The 22,383-nt window shown below is 47.6% G+C and overlaps 1 protein-coding gene across 1 annotated transcript in view; it reads right to left on the reverse strand.

Annotated features, from left to right (window-relative positions):
- The window catches only part of LOC119382310 (general transcription factor 3C polypeptide 2), a 370,071-nt gene that overhangs the window by 240,817 nt on the left and 106,871 nt on the right, over positions 1 to 22,383 (reverse strand). Inside the window, exons 7-8 of the mRNA XM_037650013.2 lie at positions 20,253 to 20,383; positions 6,681 to 6,842 (exon numbers count right to left, since the gene is read on the reverse strand). Of these exons, the coding sequence (XP_037505941.1) occupies positions 6,681 to 6,842; positions 20,253 to 20,383 (293 nt within the window). The remainder of the gene's footprint in view (positions 1 to 6,680; positions 6,843 to 20,252; positions 20,384 to 22,383) is intronic.

A 22,383-nucleotide genomic window follows, 5' to 3' on the forward strand; every position in this document is an offset into this window, starting at 1 on the left:
CTGGAATCAGACAATACATAGAATAAATGAAAATTTGGAAACAGACAATTCAGCTAGTTCTAGAATGACTGCTCACTAAGGTAAGATAGTAGGGCTGATTGGAAACTAGTTAATTCTTTAATGTTTGCAATGGTACGCGGAAGGGCGTTCCACTCGTTTATGGACAACTCCAAAGGAGAGTGTAAGTATTTTTTAGTGCGAGCAAATAGTGGGCGTACCTTGTGATCGTGGTCACATTGGGTCGAAATGTTTACGGCTGGATGGATGGATTTGAGTGAAAAAGGACTATAGGTAAAGTAAATGCTGTGAAAGAAGGACAATCTCGAATATTTTCTGCGTGTTGCGAGCGGTAAAACACCAAGGGTTGTTTTTATGGATCAGACACTATGAAACGTGAATAGCAGGAAGCAATAAACCCAGCGGCTTTACTTTGAATGGACTCCAGCAAGTGAGTAAGGTATGCTTGATGCCATATGTTAGAAGCATACTCTAGGGATGGTTTAATGAGTGAATTAAATGCCTGAAGTTTAGTGTCTGAAGTAGCCAGACGTAGACGGCGTTTTAAAATGCCAAGCTTACGAAATGCTTTGCTGGTAATTAATTCTACATGATTGTTCCATTTAAGATTGTAATGCAGGATAACACCTAAATATTTAATGGACGATACCGTTTCAACGGGAGAGTTGTTGATGAGGTATATATTCGGGATTTGATTGGCATCTCGACCGAATTCAACATGCTTGGTCTTTTCAACATTAATTTTCATTTGCCATTTGCTACACCATTGGGAAAGTGTCATTAAGTCAGATTTCAGGGTTGAAATGTCGTTCTGATTGGCTATTTCATTATATATTACGCAGTCATCAGCGAAAAGTTGTACGGTAGACTGCATGTTAATTGATATGTCGTTGATATAGATTAGAAATAACAGCGGCCCTAAAACTGACCCTTGTGGAACGCCCGACTTGACCTGCGTCTGTTTGGATATGTAGGAGTCGATTTTAACACACTGAAATCTTTCAGTCAGAAAGCCTTCAATCCACTGAAATGTTTTTTTATCAAGCCGGAGACTACGTAGTTTTGTTAGAAGACGCTGATGAGGGACGCGATCAAACGCTTTAGAAAAATCAATAAAAATTGCATCGATTAACAATGACTTATTGATGGAGTTGTGTAAATCGGTAACTAGCTCAAACAGCTGAGTGTTGCAGGATTTATGTTTCTGAAAGCCAAAAGTCTTTTTTCTGGCCTTGTGAATTTCAGGGGTCGGCCTACAATCGAGGGCGGCCTAGATTCGAGTAAATACGGTAACAGCGGTTTCGAAGATTAGGAGAATATTAGGAGGAACCACATATGCCAGCATATGTGGTTCCTCTGAAACGTTAAGGAAATGTCTATAAATTGTATTCCATTATTCTGAGGCAACTCTTCAGTAAAGTTCAGCCCTCCTCCATTTAATTCAAATTTTTCGCTCACTGAGGCTATCACGGTTTCAAAGTCCTCACCACTACAAAAAATCAAGTAATCGTCCACATAGCGAAAAACCTTTAATAATAGAATTACAGTCAAACCTCGTTAATACGTACCCGCTTTAAACGTACTAACGGTTAAAACGTAGTTGCGACGAATCCCCGACCGAGTCTCATAGAGCCTAATGCATTCGCTGACCACTTAAGCCGTAGTGCTTAGCCCTACACCTACCGGTTAGTGCATACCCTGCGTACCGCGATAACGTTTTGTGCCATAAAAATTTACTGCAATGCTGAGCTTCCTGACGCCACTACGAGCCGGCAAAGGTTTTCAGTCTTTTCGAGAAGTGCGTAGATCGGTCGATCACTGATTCCGACTTCCGCGCAATTGCGACGACGCCTTTGCGGGTAAGCATTGAAAAAGAACGAAGGTGAGGCAGCGGCCACCAATGAACGCACCAGCATGACTTATCGCCGACAACCTTACCACAATAAGTATCTTCAGATATCTGCTCAGGCACGTGTGCAGCGCAGCACTACTTTAAGCCTACTGCACGCTTTTAATAGGTGACAACCTGAATGCGCTGGGCCGCCGATCGCTGCCGCCTCGTTGTGCGGGGCCGTGTTCAAGCGTGCGCCGCTTTGTAGAAATGAAAGCAGCTCGCTGTTGTGGAGTTGAGTGTTGCTGGTCGTGGGTGACGAGAAACCTCGTTGCATTAACGCTATAACGCTAAACGCACGTGTACAATACAGCAAGCGTAGCGCTGTTGTAACCATACTGCACGCTTTTATTGGGCGACCACCCAAACACGCTTTTATTAGGCGACCACCCAAGCGCGCTTCCGTCCGCTGCCAGCACCGCTAGAGCGTCGCAGAGTTCGCATCGCTTGCAGGAAGTTTGTCATCGCCGCGTTAACCCAACAAGCTACCTGATGCATCTGTGCACAGTCTGGAGTGAAGTGGGTACGAAGACCACTCCACGACAAATGCGCGCGTGCGGTAGTACATGAGGCAGCCCGGCACTGATGGCGTGAGCTGAGAAGGCAACGCGCAGCACGCAACTAGCCAGGAGACAATCGGCTCCACGCAGCTGTACCGCGTTTCCCTGGAACTGTGTCAGTTTTTGTTTAGTAGCAGATCGCGGTACAGATGCACACACATATATCGCGGAAAGCCGACACTGTCCGTTCTGTTGCTATGTCGGTCACTGCATATACCGGACCCTGTAATAGTTCCGAAATGCTCCTCGGCGTCGCCACCGCGTGCAATCGGCACTATCGGACGGTCGTGCGAGAGTACCAGAATCTTTTCTCCACTTTGGCAAAAAGAAAGAAAAGGCTTTGCAGTGGGTATTATATGCAATATTTGCTGTGGCACTGTATTTATTTCTTTGCTGGCGGCGATGGTGTATGCGAGGTGATGCAAATTTTTACTCGGTGGTCAATGCGTACTACCATTTAATGCGTAGTATGCGGCGTTCCCGGGAGGTATGCATTAACAAGGTTCCACTGTACCTAAGGCGCCTTCCAAAAAGTTTGTCAATCTTGCTAAGGTATAAATCACTAAGAACCGGAGAAAACTTAGAACCAATACATATCCCTGATTTCTGCACGGAAATGCCTTCCTTCCAACCTACCAGTGTAGACTTTAAATACATGGAAAGAATTTCTAGAAAAGCCCCGGTAGGAACACCACATTTATCGGTGAAAACTGTCTTGTGCCCTTGTTCGTTAATACAGTCATTAACACATTTTAACGGGTCTTCATGCGGCAAGGAGTAATAAAGGTCTTCAATATCCATACTAGAGCTGTGCACGGGCCGTATTTCCAAGCCCGAGCCCGGCCCGGGCCCCCTGACTTTGTCGAAGGTGCGCCCGAGCCCGACGGCAAAGGGCTGTGAGCCCGCCCGGCCCGGTGCGACGTACGAAAACACAATCCCGGGCCCGGCCCGGCCCAGCTTTTTGAAGGACATTTGAACGAGCAGGTAATGCGTTTCTATATCGAGCGATTTTTTTCACAGAATGAAGGGAATTTTTTTATTGTCCTTTTTACCGGGCTTGGCTGGCAGAGGAAAAAACGGAACGCGAGACAGCCGGCGAGTCACATCCACTCTTCTTGCGTGCTGCCAGAGTTCGCGTAGAGTAGTTACGAGTAGAGGTGTGCGAATATTCGAAATTTCGAATATTTTTTTAATAGTGTTTGCTATTCGATTCGATTCGCACTGGAATCTTACTATTCGAACTATTCGAACTTCTCAAAAACAAACACAGTCAGTGTCCGATTGAAAGTGACCCCTTCAGATTTTCAATACGCTTCACCTCATTACACTCTCGTATTGCAGCAAAGCTGCCATTCAAGCTCCATTACAGTCGAACTTTGCCAAGACACAGTCAACGTCCGATTGGAAGTGGTCCCTAGATTTTCAATATGCTTCACCTCATCACACCCCCGCATTGCGGCAAAGCTGCCTTTCAAGCTCTGCTACGGTCGCAAATGTATTAACGCAAGAAAATGCTGGTTCCATAGGCAAAACGCACAGGGGTGGGCAGGGGGGGACGGCCGCCTCCCCTAATCACCTAAGAGGAGGTGCACAATATCTGCCCCGTACATTGACCCTTCTAGTCACCCAGGAGGGGGGTGGGCGCAACATCTGCCCGATACGTTGATTAGTAGGATGGGGGGGGGGGGCGCTGCGATGAACCATTGCCCTCCCTGATGGGGAACCCTGCGCATGCCTATGGCTGGCTCCAAGATGGAGATGAAAGATGTGGCAGAGGTGGGGGCTTAATTAATGCTGTTTTGGACCTGAAACTTGGGCAGGACGTCTGAAAAATCGGAAGCCGAAGCTTTCTAGCATCCAAAATTTCAGATGTTCTTATATATCGATGTCTACGAGGCAGATTTGGAACTCCGGACTTGAAGGGAGCACACCCTTGTGCGCCACATCAGTTGGGCTTCCACAGAAGTTGAAAGAGGAGGAGAGGCTGAGGAAATGGCATCTTTGCCTATCACGTGTAAAGTGTTGTCGGCAACACTTTGGATGCACCAAATCATGTACATAAATAGAATTCAGCCTCTGCATTGCCTCATTCTTGATGAGACAACTATGAAACACCACCCCACCAGTGCTTTATCAACCTAGTGAAAAGAAACACTTTCATGTTGCTATCTCATAAGAATATGCTTAGGAATCCTCTCTAACTTTTTTTTCTGCAATTTCGCTTCGAAGTATTCGAAAAATATTCTAGAAATATCGAAAAATATTCTATTCGATTCGCACTCACACTTCAATATTTGAATTCGCTTCGCACCCAAAATTTTGCTATTCGCACCGCTCTAGTTACGAGTAAAGGCCAAACCCCATATGCGCCAAAATGCACGCGACAGCGACAAGCAACGAAACGGGCCGTTAGCACGATGTATTGCGTGGTCGAAATCGCGCGATCGCTCAGCTTTTTCACATATGGAAACTGTCGCTCATCACCCGGAAGTCACCAAACACCCGAACCGGATGTACATCAGAGACGTACTAAGCGCATCAGCCGTACACCAACAAATAACGTAATGATTCTGCACGTGCATATAAAAAATACTGCAAGACAACGGTAAACGTTTTACGTACCAACATGCAAGAAATATTTTGTTTGCATTGCATACCTGCGACAGAGCGGCACTTTTGTTATCCAAGTAGACAGCCTCATGCCAGCAACAATGGAGTTCGCTCGCCAATGCCGTCACGTGTATGGGGTATGCCCATGCAAGCATCAGCCTGCGCGAAGGCGATCTACGTCGGGTCGGTCGTTGCTGTCGCGTGCATTTTCACTCATATGGGATTTGGCCTTAAATCTAGCGCGAACAGTCGCGTGGCGCCATCACTAGCTGAGGTGGTGTTACTTCTCTGCTTGTCGGAGTGCAACAGAGGCAGTGTTTTGCCTGCTCCTCTTTTGTTTAAAGCAGCGAATGGAAAGGAAAAGCGGTAAAGGGCAGTCGCAGAAAAGGCGCTGTATGCGTGCTGGAAAACAATGCCCGCTCATTCCCTATTTTTCGGGCTTGAGTCGGGCTTCGCACCGGGCCCGAGCCCGGCCCGATAAAACTCCAAGTAGCCCGAGCCCGGCCCGGGCCCGAGGTGAAAATACGTCGGCCTGCCCGAGCCCGGCCCGCGGGCCCCCCGCGGGCCCTATTTTGGGCTACCCGGAGCCCGTGCGCACCTCTAATCCATACTAAAAGCTTTACAACCGCCGGGGTTTTCCTCTGAGAGGAACTGAACTAGTGCGTGAGTATTATGCATATGAAAAGGGTTCAAAAAGCTCAAAGAGGTTAAGCAGTTCTTCAAATAACTAGATACAGTGACTTGCCAGGTGCCTTTCCCTTTCAGCTGCGGCTGAAAGGGAAAAGATTACTGGAACATAAGAAAGATTACTGGAACATAAGAGATCGTTAACCGGAGGCTCACCTTCTAATCTATCTTTACATTGTTGAAAGTTAAGTGCATGCGAAAATTCAATGAATGCGCAGTTTTGTACCAGCATAGGAATGAAGAAACGTGCCTGATGATTGAGGCATGGCATATCGAGAATAGTGGTAGCGCATGTGTGAGCCAATCATCGATTAACTTGAATAAAGATGAAATCAAATGCGGTTACAGTTATCTTCCACGTAGACTCCCACGCGTGCCGGATTGATAGGTTCCCCTATTGCATGGGCATGCGCAGATAAGTTTTCGTGCCTTCTTTCTTTTCTGACGTTGTGCGTCTGTTCAGTTGTTAGTCGGCGTTTGTGGTGTCGTAACTTCTTTCTTGTGTCCGTGTTTGTGCACGCCCTGTCTTTTTAGAATGAATACTTACCAACTAGCTGAGCTCTCTGTTATTTCAATCTGACAAGTTTCTTTTGGGGCTACTCAAGAAGCAGTAAGTGGCACATGATTTTTCAGAATGGTTTGACATAGAGATAAATTTCAAAGTGTGCAAGAAAAAGTCGTTTTGTGACATTGAGCAAACTCACAGCATCAGTAAGCATTAATAAAAAATTAGTGAACTGCTGTCACCTCAAATGGCAGCTATGCATGGTGAAGAAAACATGCCCCTGATTGAACGCTGTTTTCTTGCCACTAATGTGAATCATGACATTCAACAGAGAACTGCAAAGAATATGGTATGTTCCATAAAGCATCAAAGCACAGCTCTGTGAAGTGATGCATTTTAGAAAGCACACCTGAGAATGCGAGCACAGCCATCTCCACAGGCAAGGGCCAGTAGGCCTAGTCGGCTCCCTTGCTGGTGGCAGCCAGAGGGGCACCAATCCAAGCCAGCCACAAAGCCAAAGTCATGCGCAAGGCAGAGGCCCAGCTGTGGTGGTGACATGCCACACGGATTCCTGCAGGCACAAAAAAGAAAGCATTATGAAGAGCATCAAGCTAGTCAACAGTTGAGAGCTTTTTTTTTTTAACACGGTGCAAACAATAATGACGCTACTACATGGTGCAAGGGCCAGTGGTGGCCAGAGATCAGGGTAAAGGATGCAATCAATGAGGACGCTAAGCGGCTGTGTAAGGGCCTAAAATTCTTCACACTGAAGGTGCGTACTATTGCTAAAATCATGAGATTGACGTGAAATGTGTGTGATGAGGACGAATTAGTAGTGCTCGCGATACTAAACTAGACTGTGGGGGTAGCATAAACACTCCTGAGGCCAAGGGCCCTGAGGTAAGTGAAATTACCGCAGCAGCTGGCCTCGCTTGAGAGGCCGTGCTGCGTGCCCTTGGTGTATTAAGTTTTCAAGGTGCTTAACGGCTGACAATATCACGTAGGCCTCTGCGGTAAAGGTGCTTGTGCTAGGGTGCAGAGAACTGACATCCGAAAATGATAGGCTGATCGCAGCATAAAACATGCCAGCACGAGATTTGGATGCGTCTGTGTACAATTCAGGGTAAGAGTACTTGTATTGTAGTTCGAGGAAGTACATCTGAATATGCACAGCAGGCGTGTGCTTTCTAACTTCCACGAAAGATACACGACAGCCTATAAGCTGCTACTGCCCCAGCAGGAGCCAGCAAACCGTGTTCGAGAAGTGGCACACCCTTTTCCTCACCTGAGCCCCTCACACAAAGTGAGCAGGGCTGTTTCAGGGCCGGACGGTTGTGAAAGAGGGAAAAACTGGACAAACCATTGAAAGTAGAGTGTGAGGGGTGTTCGTTGTTTGCCTGCACCTTAAGAAAGCACACGAAGGATATGTAGCATCTCTGCGAGTGGAGTGACCACTCGTTCGATTCAATATAAAGGCTTTCTTCAGGGCTCGACCTAAAGGCACCTGTAGGCGAATGGTTACGAACTAAGTGAATGCTCAGTTCTTGGACAGGGTCCTGCATCTTCAAGACGCTTGGTGTCGCAGGCTGATAGACAATGGCACCGCAGGTGCTTTTTTGTGGATTGTGGGAATTCAGGCGTCCGCACCAGTTGCTCGACGCCATCTTCCCTTGGAGAATTCTCTCTCCTCCGGACGGGTGGCAGCTGGTTATAAATCGCCCTCACTCGCTGCCACCCTGCCCATAAAACGTTAAACACGGTGTCCCATTGACCTCATTTTGGTGGGATTCGGGCCTTGCTCGCACTCGCCCGAGAAGCAAGGGCACGAGACGGGGTTCGCAGGGACCACTTCGGGACATCGGAGGGTGCGTATGCGTTTTGGCCTCTCCGGCCGGCGGCGAACCTTTGTTATTTGTTCTTCGTTGCCGGCCGGTGGTTACGTCGTCGCGTCGGGGCCCCGGCCTCGGGCGCGTGCTCCCTTCTGTGGTCTCGAAGTCTTGAGGCAGCGCCTTGCGATCGTGCACCGCATGTTTCTCTCACGTGTTCATATGTCTGTTCTCTTTCTTCTGCTCTGGGGTGCGAGATCACGGGAGCGCTGGCCGAAGGGTAGGTCGGCTCTCCAAACTTGGTTCTTTGTTTGTTTGTTTTATAGGCGTGTCATCCACGGTCACTAATCGATATACTTTGTAACTTGCATTAGCTAATCGGTGTCCTGTATAATCATGTTACGTATACGATTGGGTGTATCGAATTATTGATCTATCTGTACTAAAATCCCAGTATTAAACCACTAATTTGAAGAGTGTCACCTAGGGTCTCCCTCGCTGCGTGCGTGGACTCGCCATCTCTTCACGGTGATGGGCGGAGCTCTCGCCTGCAGCAGAGCGAACAGTACACGGCAAACGAGGACGCAGCACCCTGCATGCAGCTCGCAGTGCTCGGACCCACGGTGGTGTTCGGCGCGTACGGCCAATGGTAGCGGTGCTGTGTGCCGGGGGTCGGTAAAGGGCCGAGTAGTAAAAACAGCAACGGCAAGGTAAACAAACCCAAAACGACAACACCACAGGACTAAGGCTGAACCTGTCCCTCACATGTTGCAAGATTGCACGATTTAAATCCTATCTGTACATCATCAACATACGTGCAATAAAATATATTGCATGGGATGTACCGCCGCAAAGAATTTATTTTAACAATAAAAAGCGTACAACTGAGGACACCACCTTGTGGTACTCCTGTTTCTTGAACAAATGTTCGTGATCGAACATTTCCCACTCAGACAAGGAATGTACGATCCAACAAGTAACTCTCTATTATATCTAACATTCTACCATGTACACCTAAGTGGGACAGGTCTCTCAATATTCCAAACCGCCATGTTGAGCCTTACGCTTTTTCCATGTCGAGGAACACAGAGAGAAAGCATTGTTCGTGGCTATGAAAGCTTTGTGCCTCAATGCGTACGAGATAGTCAGTGGTGGATCGACCCTCGCGAAAACCACACTGATGTGCATCAAGCGATTTGTTTAATTCCAGGAAATGTCTGTCGTTGATCATTTAAAAAAAAATTTTACGGAGGCAACTTGTTAGTGCAATAGGCCTATAAAATTTGTTGCTGGGCTAGATGGTGCATAGTTAAAATATAAGAGAAGAGACGTGTGCGCTGGGACAAGGACGAAACAGGAAGAAAAGACGTATACAAGCGCAGCGCTTGTATACATCTTTTCTTCCTGTTTCGTCCTTGTCCCATTTTGCGCCACCGTCTTATATTTTAACAATAGGCCTATACCTTGTGATGGAGGATGGATCGTTGACGTGCTTTAAAATGGGAATCACAATAGCCTCTTTCCAAGTAGGGATCTCGCCAGAAAACCATATGGCATTGTGCAGGCACAGGACAGTTTTCTGCGTTTCGGGAGGTATGTGTCTTAACATATCATATACAACACGATCAGAACCTGGGCAGTGGCGGATCCAGGGGGGGGGGGGACAGCAATTTTTCGACACGTAGAATTTTTTAGGGCGCTGCGGCGAGAAATGCACCCATCACTTCGCCCTTTGCGCTGAGCGTGAAACCGGCTACCTAATTCCCACCTTTTTGGAAACGAGCTAATCGCTTCCTACCCACGTCTCATGCTGCACATTCAGACCTGAAAGGTACTTGAATGATCGTCTGCGTGAGCATGCCAACATTGTCAGAAATTGAAGAAACGGGTTGTCCAGTCATACATTGCAGCGTATGCGCCTGCGCGTTCCATCGCACCTGACCCTGGTGAAGCAGCAGGGCACACGTCCCCCGCTCTATATAATGACAGCTGATTAGCGCAGGGTGACTCGAGCATCACGTTCACATCTTGCCCATTTGCGTGGCTAATGCATGGCAGACGCTGGCTGCGCATGAGAGGGGGTCGGGAGAGGAGGTGTTCGTGTAGTACTTGAGGAATGCCCATGCCAAGCCAGCCTTATGCCTATTGCAAAGGTAGTTAGAATTCCTGGAAGACACCAGCGATGTGAGAGGGGTCCCTTTGTGTGTTTCCATAAACTTTCCTTGTTTTGTTCTTCCTTCTTCTTTCTGCTTTTCCCATGTGTGTGGGAAACAATCAACGTTTAGTTGGAAGTAAGCACTCGTTTTCGTCGTTGATAGGTCATCCGCCTTGCTTCACGCTAGGCCACTTTAGCAAAAATGGAAAACCAACTGGCCCTAACTGTTACCTTGCTAAACAGAAGGTCATTGAAATAAGCCTGGCCACTACCGTGGTGGCAAGGAAGGAGCCTTCCCTTCTCCCTATTTTAGCCAGAAACATGTGCTCCCTGCTATGTCAGGAGTCCGTACTGGTATGAGAAAAACCAGCGATAACCAAAGGACAAAGGCACACTCCATAGGACTTTTTGGGGGCCTAGTTGGTGCATACTGACAAAAATTACTTAGCGCAATACAAACACAGCACACAAGGAAGGCACACAAGGGACAAGCACTATTTCCAGCTGTTTATTCCACAACGTCGTCATGAAACATATGTATACCTTTGGCACGTGCGCAGACCCGGTCAATGAAAAAACAAGAAATGAAGATAGCAAGTTTTCTATCGCATACACATGTCAATGAGGCTAAATTCGTTCGAGTGCAGAGTGATGCAGGATTCGCTAACGCACCCCGCCCCCTTCTTCTTAATGAGAAATGCCTCCAGTAACAAGCGGGCTTGTTCATTGCGGCTTTTGCCAGGAATCTTTGTCTCGCGAAACAGTGCCTCACAACCACAAAAACTCACATGATCTGCTAAGTGCATTCTTTCCTTCTTTTTTATGTTCAGGGCATGCTCTCTGAAACGGTCATTCGCACACCTTCCGGTTTGACCGATGTAACTTTTACCACAGGACAGTGGTATATCATAAACTACGCCGCAGGTGCATTACACATAAGGCGAAAGGTGCTTTTTTTGGCATCCTCGTCTTGTTGCTTTCGCTGCAGCTATGTGAGGGCAAAATCGGGTGGGCTTGTTGGGGGCAGAGAACACCACCCCAACGTCGTGCTTATTTGCAACCTTCTCGAGGTTATGCGAAACCTTATGTACAAAGGAACGACTACTAGGGCACATTTCTTTTGGGTGAAGTCACTGGCGTCTGAGTTTATGCGTTGTTTACACTTCTGCAACAGGCTTTCATCAACTGCTGAGATCACTGTGGGCGGATAGCCTGCCACCAGCAGCTTCGATACTTGTGCATCAAAGCTCTGTTGCATCTCGTGGTGGCACGATTTCTTCAGCACAGACTCGAGGCAAAGTGATGCAATGGCTCTTTTTACTAGTTCTTGTGGTTGTGAGGCATTGTTTCGCGAGGCAAAGATTCTTGGCAAAAGCCGCAATGAACAAGTCCGCTTGTTACTGGAGGCATTTCACATTAAGAAGAAGGGGGCGGGGGGCGTTAGCGAACCTTCCGTCACTCTGCACTCGAATGAATTTAGCTTCATCGACACGTATATGCGATAGAAAACCTGTTATCTTCATTTCTTGTTTTTTCATTGACCGGGTCTGCGCATGTGCCAAAGGTATACATATGTTTCATGACGACGTTGTGGAATAAACAGTTGGAAATAGTGCTTGTCCCTTGTGTGCTATGTTTGTATTGCGCTAATTAATTTTTGTCAGAAGGCACACTCACTCACAAATTCTTGCTGGTGTGTGTTAGTGTGCCTTCGCACTTCTCAAATAGATGTGGAAACCATTGAGCGTCATCAGAACTTCGGCCTTTCGTCGCACAGAGTCTGTTCCAAAAGAGGGCCACACAGGCCACCACGTTGCTGGGAGCTATATTCACCATGAGCAAGTGAGGATGCCGTTACGACCGAACCTCTACCGTTTAAAAGAGTGCTAAGCCGGGCTAGTTGGTAAGCGTTCGTAGTAAATTTACGGCGCGAAAAAACGAGACAGAAGAAGAAATACTACACAAGACAAGCTCTACTGTTTGGCGCCAAAGCCGAAGACCTCGGTTCCCGAGCATCGAATGATTCACAGAAAAGCTTTGTGACTGGGCTGAAGCGAGCCAGAGAAGGGGGCTCGCAGTAGTGACACGCCATGCAGCCCTCTCTTGGCCTAAGTCTCCAGGTGCAGGGATCGGGCATCATGTGTCTAGAATCACCTCGGCGGTGTAGCATTGTCGCCGCTACTACAGGGAAGATAACGATCGGCTTTACGAGCAATCCGCTCCGTCCGGGTGTTTGCGGCAGTGCAGCGCCTCAAACAAAGGAACTTCTTGGTGTAGTGATGTGGCTGTTGTCTGAAGGACCTGTCAGCTTTGGTCTCTTCCAGGCAGCTGCTTTACCGACACGTGTAACCCTTATGATACTTTATCGCTTCTTGACCCAGCGCTAACATCATCATCTGATATCACTTCATCCATAATGCACTTACCAGGTTTAAGTGATCACGACACCTTGCATTCCGCGCTAACAATAACACGACCTTCCCAACGTAACAGCTCAAAAACTGCCAGAGATTAAAAGAAAGGCAACTACACAGCTATAAATGCTGAACTGCTTATTTTCATGGGAGACTTCTATCTTACTATCTCGAACACACTGCTAAAACGAACTGGTGTATATTCAAGAAAAAAATTCGAGAAACCATTTATTGCCCTACGACTTGTAGCAGCTCAGCTGCTTGTTTTCATGTCCAGCTTAGTCGACTAAACAACAAGAAAAAGCGGCTTAGCGGTAAAAAGAAGCTGTTGCACAACACCTGTCAACAACCAAATTCACCTTTTATACTCATTCTAACATACTTAACCCGAAACTTTTTCAGAATATTGTTAAGCAAAAAGATGGAAACAAAATATCGCTTACTACACCATCTGGCGCTTCAGTGCCTGATAATGACTGCGCAGCTATCTTAAATGACACATTCGTAGATTCCTTTTCACGCACATTGATTTGTGATTATCCACTACTTTGTCAATTATAACCACTCTCCAATGGAGCCTATTACATTGAACTCTCCTGGTATTCGCACCATAATCAACAAGTTAAAACTGTCTTCTTCTTGCGGGGTTGATGAAAATAAACTCTAAATTTCTTAAGAACACTAAGGAATACTCTTCTATTATATTAGAATGCATTTTCATTCAATCACTTATGCCTGGACCATTGCCAATAGATTGGAGAAAAAGGAAAAGTCATCCCATTTTATCTAAGCCGCATAATTATAGACCAATATCACTTACATCACTACCATGCAAAATAATGCCACATGTCATATGCTCAGACCTTGCACGTTTTCTTGAGAATAAAAGCTTTTACTCCGTTTCAACATGAATTTCGTAAAACATTTTCATGTGATACTCAACTAGTGATTTGCATAATAGTACTGATTCTGGTCTTCTTACTGACTGTGCATCCCTTGATTTTGCTAAGGCTTTTGACAAAGTAAACCAGTGCTACATAAATTACAAGTGCTTAACATCGACCCTGCTATAATTAAATGAATTGAAGTCTTCCTGACTAATCGCGTTCAGTTCGCTTTTGCAAATGACTCAGCGTCACCTACAACACACGCCTTGTCTGGTGTGCCACAAGTCTCTGTACTTGGGCCATTGCTATTTCTAATACGTACACATAAATGACTTGCCTACTAATATTCTCCCCCATATTTGTTTATTTGCAGACGATTGCGTAATTTACGGTAAAATAACTAGCACCACTGACTTCGCAATTGTTCAGAAAGATCTGAGCACTGTGCATGAGTGGTGCTGTACTTGGCACATGGAACTAATTGAATGCAAGGCTTGCTGCAGACTACTACTCTCGCTACATTGAGATTGTATTACTTGAAAATCAGAGACCAGAGACGGTCATTCTGAAGTCGAAGTCTATGGAATGGTGCAATTAGTGAAATGAAATACAGTCAGATCTCATTATAGCGAATGTCAGAATGATTTTTTCAGATTAACGACTATTTCGAAAATCCCCCTCCAATTGTCCATTGGTTTAATGTAAAAATATTTCACTGCTACTGAATGTTTCACAATATTGTATCGAATTTTATCACCCTTGTATTTCAAGAACCCTTCAAAATAACGAATTGCGAATTTAAAAAGCTACTCATGGCAGTGTAAACAATGCCCAGCTCCATACGTGCCACTATCATCATCATCAGAACGTCCCCTTATTTCACTATGTGTCTGCCCTGTTCTAAATGTGCAACAGCCTTATCCCCATCACCATTGCTTGTACTTGTTTTTTTGTGTCAGGCTTCACCTTGTTGCCTTTGTTTCATTTGGTAGCTCTGTCTGTACGTTTGTTGCACGGCTGTTTTGCTCGCCTTTAGCTTGGTGGTTGTATGTCCACGATGAGCTCCGGAAGCAGCATGAAAAGAACGCGGCAACAGTGAAAAATGCGACGCAAGTGACCGATGGGGTGAAGCCGCCAAAGACTTCGCATGCCTGCTTCACTAATGTTTGAGCCCTACGAACAGTGCAACGACGAAGTGTGCACGTTGGCTCAGCTGATGACTGATAAGATCTGTAGACGTCCAGGGCGTTGGTTGCGCGATGATATTGCGTGTTCACAAGTAAAGAAAGACAAAGGCACGTCTACAATAAGAACTCGTATATTTAAGCAAAAGCGCTGCGAGGTGAACGAGGCAGCAGCGACGGGGCGACTGGCGTAGCTTCGGCCCGGCGGCTGTGTTTACAACACCCGGCCGACCTGGCCGCCGTAACTCGAGTTCCCAGGCCACTCTCCGTGACCGCACAGTAAACACCACACGATGCGAACGTGGACTCCGAGCGCCGAGCACGCTCACTCGGCGCGGTTGCTATATAGGCCCCCCGCTAGTGAAGGAGCCCGCTGAAAGGAAGGAGCCTGAACGATACAGATCGACGCTCCCTGGTTGCAGTGGTGGGAGGGGGTGAAGAGTGCGATGAAGTGGTGGGAACGGAGGCGGAAGGTGTGGCGCAATCTCGAATACCACGGGGCAGTGGGTCCTCGACGATGGCTGCTTTAAGGCGGTCGATAGACACGGTATCATGACGACCGTTCAAATCAAGCGTGTAGAGCTTCTCATGGCGCTTGATGACGCGGTAAGGTCCATCGTAAGGGCGCTGCAAAGGCTTTCGGACTGCGTCGCGGCGCACAAACACGTGTGTCGCCGTTTCCAAGTCAGGAGAGATGTAGGTAGGAACACTGTGTTTTACGCGAGGTTGTGGGGCAGAAAGACTGCGCATAGCGGAGCGCAGCTGCACCACATACTCGGTTGGATCAGGGCAAGGCGAGGTAGTTGAAGCATCAAAAAATTCTCCAGGAAGGCGGAGCGGTGAACCATAGGTCAGTTCGGCAGGTGTACACTTGATGTCTTGCTTTAACGTCGTCCTAAGACTAAGCAAAACAAGTGGCAGTGAAACTGTCCAGTTGACCGTGTCGGGTTGCGCCTTCAAGGATGCTTTCAGGGTCCGGTGAAAACGCTCGACCATGCCGTTAGCGATGGGGTGGTATGCTGTTGTGCGAATCCGCGAACTTCCCAGCAAAACCATGAGCTTCTTGAAAAGAGCAGACTCGAACTGTCGACCGCGATCGGTGGTGATTGTAGAGGGAACGCCAAAGCGTGACACCCAACCCGATACAAAAGCTTTAGCGATTGTTTCGCTTCTGATGTCGGGAATGGGAAACGCCTCTGGCCACCGAGTAAAACGGTCAATGCATGTCAGCAGGTAGGTGTTTCCATCCGATGGAGGCCATGGTCCGAGGATGTCCAGATGAACTTTATCGAAACGTTCTGAAGGCGGTGTGAAGGTGCCGTACGAAGAGCACGTATGGCGATAAACCTTGGACTGCTGGCACTGCAAACAACTACGGGTCCAAGCACGAACGTCTTTGTTAATTCCCGGCCAGACAAAACGCTGGGTGATAAGGTGTTGAGTAGCGCGGATGCCAGGATGGGAAAGGGTGTGCAAGGAGTCAAAAACAGCCCGACGGAAATCGCTCGGAACAACTGGTCGAGGGTTGCCGGTAGACATGTCGCACAAGATAGGAACGGTGCAGGACAGAAGGGTTACTTCACGAAACCTGAGTGTTCCAGGGGATAGGCGAAGTTTAGCGATTTCTTCGTCTTGTGCTTGCGCTGACGCTAGGGCGCTGAAATCGACAGTTGCCGGCGCTGCGGCACAAGATACGGAAGCTGTCAGGCGAGAAAGCGCATCGGCTGCAGCATTCGCAGATCCCTGCACATGCCTGAGATCGGTTGTGAATTCCGCGATGTAAGCGAGGTGACGACTCTCACGGGGCGAAAATTTGCTGCTTGCAGACTTGATGGCAAACGTAAACGGCTTGTGATCCGTGGCGATGAAAAAACATCGGGCTTCAAGGAAATGCCTAAGTGGCGCACACCTATATAAGCAGCAAGGAGTTCACGTCCGAAAGTGCTGTAGAGGCTTTCTGTGGGTGACAACTTGCGCGAGAAGAATGCCAAAGGCTGCCACGATCCGTCAACGAACTGTTGTAAGGCGGCTCCAACTGCCACATCCGACGCGTCGGTCATGAGGCAGAGTGGAGCGTCTGGTGTTGGGTGAACAAGCAGGGCGGCGTCTGCGAGCTCTGTCTTAACTGCTTCAAAGGAGCTTGATGCATTCTCAGACCACGTAATGGAAGTACACTTCTTCTTCTTACCCTGAAGCAGGTCAGTAAGGGGTCTAATCAGGTCAGCACAGCGGGGAATGAAACGCCGATAGAAATTGATCAGTCCCAGGAACTCGCGCAGTTGATGCAATGAAGTTGGCTTTGGGAAGTCTCGAACAACTTGCACTTTGGAAGGGAGTGGCCGGATTCCATGACAATCAACGTGGTGTCCGAGAAAGTCAAGTTCAGGCACGCCGAACGTACACTTGGTTTTGTTGACGATGAGGCCGTACTCGGCAAGGCGTTCGAACAGCTGTCGAAGATGGGAAAGGTGTTCGTCTGCGTTGCGGCTAAAGATGAGGAGATCATCGATGTACGCAAAGCAGAACGGCAGGCCTCGGGTGACTGTGTCTACAAACCGCTGGAATGTTTGAGCGGCGTTACGGAGCCCGAAGGGCATCCTCAGGTATTCAAAAAGGCCGAAAGGTGTTATGACAGCAGTCTTGGGAATGTCCGAGGGTTCGACAGGTATCTGATGATACGCCTTGACCAGGTCAATCTTCGAAAAAATGGTTGCTCCATGCAGTGGTGCTGTGAAGTCTGCGATGTTAGGCAGTGGGTAGCGATCAGGAATGGTGGCGTTGTTCAAAGCGCGGTAGTCGCCGCAGGGTCGCCAGTCACCTGGGGACTTCTTGGGCACCATGTGCAGCGGAGAAGCCCAAGGACTTGATGAAGGTCGCACAATGGCAAGCTCGAGCATGTGATCAAATTCAGCTCGGGCAACCTTGAGTCGATCTGGTGCGAGGCGTCGTGAACGACCATGGACAGGTGGCCCTGAGGTAACAATGTGGTGGGTAACATCGTGCTTCACTGGGCGCAGAAAATTGGACGGGCGAAGCAAGCTTGGAAAGTCGTCGAGTAACTGTTCGTACACCGACGAAGATGGCTTTTTGATAGCTGCGGTGATGCCGGTTGTTGACGCTATACCTTGCACCGTTAGGTGTGTCTTAGCATCGACAAGGCGCTTGCGGGAGATGTCCACGAGCAGGTCGAAATGACGAAGGAAGTCCGCTCCGAGAATTGGGTAAGACACGTCCACTACGAGGAATACCCAACGGAAAACGCGACGGAGTCCAATGTTAAGCGTGAGAGCGCGCTCACCGTAAGTCATGATGGTGGTCTTGTTGGCGGCTTGCAGCGTAAGTGCAGATCGGCGATTCTTCGGGAATGCGGGTGAGGGTGGAACAATGCTAACTTCGGCTCCCGTGTCCACGAGGAAACGGAGCCCTGATGTCTTGTCCAAAACGAAGAACAAGCGGCTGCTTGCTGGACCGCCACCACTCGCCGCTTCTAGTGGTGAGTCGGAGCGTTTCCCGAGAAAGTGCAGGGAGATGAGCACTTTCGGGCGGCTGCACCAAAGGTCCGGTGATACCAACACTCGCCGGGATGCGGAGACTGTGATGAGGAGCGCCGGCGGGAAGTGGAGCGGCGGCGTGACGAGGATCGAGAGCGCGCAGACAGGGTAGCTATCTGAGCGGAGAGCTGTTTGATCTGGCTGCGAAAGTCGTCGCGTAGGGCGTGCAGATCTGGTGGTGAAGGGCGAGATGCCTCAATTGTTGTGGAAGTGGTCGCGATCGCTGACATAGTTGGGGAGTCGAATTCCATCACGGAGTCGGCAAGCTGCGCGAGCTTTTCCAGCGACAAGTCCGCTGCAGCGGCGAGCACCATGCGGACGGTCGAAAGCAGGCGCTGTAGGAAGAGCTCTCGTAGCAGGTCCTGATCGAACGAGGTGGCCTTGTCACCAAGAAGCTGCTGAAGACTGCGCAAAAGCTGTGAAGGCTTACGGTCGCCTAGTTCTTCAGCAGAAAGCAGCTGTTGGAGACGCTGCCTCTCTGAAGACGAAGTGCGTTTCAGGAGCTCGGCCGACAACTTCTCATAGGGGTTCGTCTCCGGTGGGGCCAGAATGAGGTCTCTGATTTCGCTGACGATCTCCGGTGGAAGCGCAGACACCACGTGGTGGAATTTTGATGTCTGAGTCGTTACCCGGGCCGTGACAAACTGGCTGTTTACTTGCGCCAGCCAGAGAGACGGATCAGCAGGCCAGAATTGCGGAAGCCGAAAAGAGACGGCGGAGACTGCTTGCGTCGCTGCAGGGTCGGGGGATGCTGGTCTGGAATCGCCGGTGGTTTCCATCGTCGTCGCAGCCAGGAAAATGCTTGTAAAAATTTCGATAGTCCGTGGTCACCAATTTGTAGACGTCCAGGTCGTTGGTTGCGCGATGATATTGCGTGTTCACAAGTAAAGAAAGACAAAGGCACGTCTACAATAAGAACTCGTATATTTAAGCAAAAGCGCTGCGAGGCGAACGAGGCAGCAGCAACGGGGCGACTGGCGTAGCTTCGGCCCGGCGGCTGCGTTTACAACACCCGGCCGACCCGGCCGCCGTAACTCGAGTTCCCAGGCCACTCTCCGTGACCGCACAGTAAACACCACACAATGCGAACGTGGACTCCGAGCGCCGAGCACGCTCGCTCGGCGCGGTTGCTATAGATCCATAAAGAAACGGCAACGAGGATGACGAGACCGAAGATGATGTTGAAACAGCGCGCAAACCAACGCGAAGAATCGGTATCTAACACTGATGTTTCGAAGTGCATAAGAAGGATGCGCACTTTGAAGAGTTTGTCTTGCAGCGGTGGAGCTGCACCCATCAGGCAAATATCACACTCTTCTTCAAATAAACATGCACTCGTCCCGTAATACTTTGTGTTTGTTTTTGGCGCTTATTACAGAATAACGCGATCACGGATGTATACCCAGCAAAGGAGGTGACTCATTTGGTTGCATTTATGATTTTAGTGCGAGTGTTTTATTTTTTCACTACAATGACTTTTCAAAATAACGAAAGATTTTTAACAGTGCCTTGAGATTCATTGTAGTGAGACATGACTGTAGAAATGGCCACTTCAAACAGGGTGTTAGCCCACTGTGTAGCGGAATGTGCGCTGCCAGTTGTCAATGAGCAAAGTGCATACAAGTGAAGCTAGTGGTTTTTGCCATCGTTACTAGAACAACTTGATGCTGTGCCTGCACAGGAGATTAGCTCTGAGTGTGTGCGCAAACAAACTGGACAAGGTACACTTGACTGTGGCACAAAATACATTTTGTGAAAAAGGGACGTCTCTACACCCCTTTTTCATGAAATGTATTTTGCGCCCCAGTCAAGTGTACCTAAGCAATGTAAGCACCAACTCGTCCAAAAAGAAGTCGTTTTGAAACTTGACAAGCATGCTCACGGCAGTAAATTACCCACAGAGCTAAGTCGACTACAACTGGCTCCAGTGATGCCCCTTTAGGACTAACAGCAAAACGTGCTACCTGTTCAGCTGCAAGGGTCCAAGGTCCCAGATCTGCAAGAGGCCAGGCTCAGCCACAGCATCAGTCAGCGGGTGCTCCTTATCTGGGTCTGGGCAACAGGACAGTGCCACCCACTCGTGAGGGCTCCGTTGCTGCAAAGCCAAAACACCCACACCTCGTGATCACACTGTCCGCTTCCAGACAAAGACCTATTTCAGTTATCTCCAATTTAAGTTGTCTTGCACGAGCTGATTCTACGAGGGTTGATCCAGAACTAAGGTTCCCATCAATGTTACAAATAGACAACATTGTTTATTCTCACAGCCATGTACATCGTTGGAAAGAAGACACTTTGCCCTATTTTTCGAGATAACTGCCATCTTTTTTTATGCCTTTTCGTAGACGGTGCTCCAATTTCAGTATCCCAATGTCGTAGAGAACTCCGCCGCCAACCCATTAAGGAAGCGTTTCACCTCTTCTTTGACTTCATAGTCGCTCCGGAAGCATTGGCCACTAAAGTATTCCTTTAGCTCGGGGAACTTGTCACAGTTCCCCGAGCGTAACTCGGGGGTTTTTTGTCACAGAGTGCAAAGGCTGACGCCACCGCCACAGCAGTGTAATTTATTATTTATTTTCAGGTACTGTTGGCCGAGTGGGCCGTTACAGGGGTGGGGTACAAATATGACAGAAATCAATCATTGTTTACATGACGTAGCAACGTATAGCTAATACATATATTCTAGAATTCATAATGTGTCAGTATGCATAAAAAGTGAAAAAGTAAAAAAAAATCTGACATATAATTATCGTGTCAAACATAAAGCAGCAATGCATAGGCGATAGAAGGAAAATTTACATTACGATATTTTGTTCTCCAACTTACATCATACATACATGACATCACCTATTTCACAGTATTATACATTGCAATACTAAATTTTACAACTCACATGAAATATGTGAGATTAGCTACATTCAATCGCATTATTTCAATCGCAAGAGAAAGAGAGTTGACATTCATGAAGATTTACTCAGAAAATATTTCGTAGTGTTGGATTCAAATTTTTCTAAAGTTTCACAATCCCGTATAGCCTCCGGTAAATCGTTCCAGTCTTTTATGGTTCTAGGGAAATAAGAGTATGCATACGTGTTTACCCGAGATTGGGCGATTAGAAAGTTTCTGTGGTGGTTGCTTCGTATGTTTCGGAGGTGTCGTGGAATGAGGTACTGCGCTACATCAAAGTTAAATGTATTTCGAGAAAGCAAAAACAAGAATTTTAGTCTGGCTATGCGACAGCATTCCAAAAGGGTGGGTAAGTTTAGTTCTTGCAGCATTTCTGTCACAGAATGAATTCGGGAGTACCCTTCTTTGCACTCGCTCAATTTTATTGATTAATCCTTTCTGATAAGGGTCGCATATGATGCTTGCATATTCTAGTGTAGGCCTTACTATTGTTATATACGCTGTTAACTTTACTGGTGCTGGAGTGAGCTTTAATTTGTGACGTAAGAACCATAGCTTCTTTTCAGCGGTAGAACAAATATTATTGATATGTTGAGTCCAGTTGAAGTCTTTAGATATTGTCACTCCTAAGTATTTACATTTGTTAACGGTAGATAGTACAGTGGTACTCAATTCATAATCAAAATTTAGGACGTGTTTGACTTGTTTGTCATGCGTAAAACAACAGTTTTTTTCTTTATTTAGCTGCATTTTCCAAGTTGCACACCATTTTTCAATAGACCCCAGCGCGTCGCTGGGATTCTTTTTATCACTGTGGGTAGATATTTCCCGATAAATTAAGCAATTGTCGGTGAACGGCAGCACAGTAACATCGTCACTCATATCCGAACAAATATCGTTAATATAGACGAGAAATAATACTGGTCCAAGGACAGAACCCTGGGGGACGCCGGAAGTAACTTTTAGACGACTGGACTGGTGGCCGTTAATGTCCACGTACTGTGTCCTACGTGACAGATATGACTTTATCCATTCCGCAATATTGCTATTTATTCCAAGCTGTTACAGTTTTACGATTAGCTCGTTATGGGGAACCCTATCAAAGGCTTTTGAGAAGTCGAGGCACATTGCATCAACCTGTTTTTCATTATTTATTGCTTTTGAAAAGTCGTGGATAGTTTCAACAAG

This window comes from Rhipicephalus sanguineus, chromosome 2 (genome assembly GCF_013339695.2).
Source record: "Rhipicephalus sanguineus isolate Rsan-2018 chromosome 2, BIME_Rsan_1.4, whole genome shotgun sequence".
Classification (NCBI taxonomy): domain Eukaryota; kingdom Metazoa; phylum Arthropoda; class Arachnida; order Ixodida; family Ixodidae; genus Rhipicephalus; species Rhipicephalus sanguineus.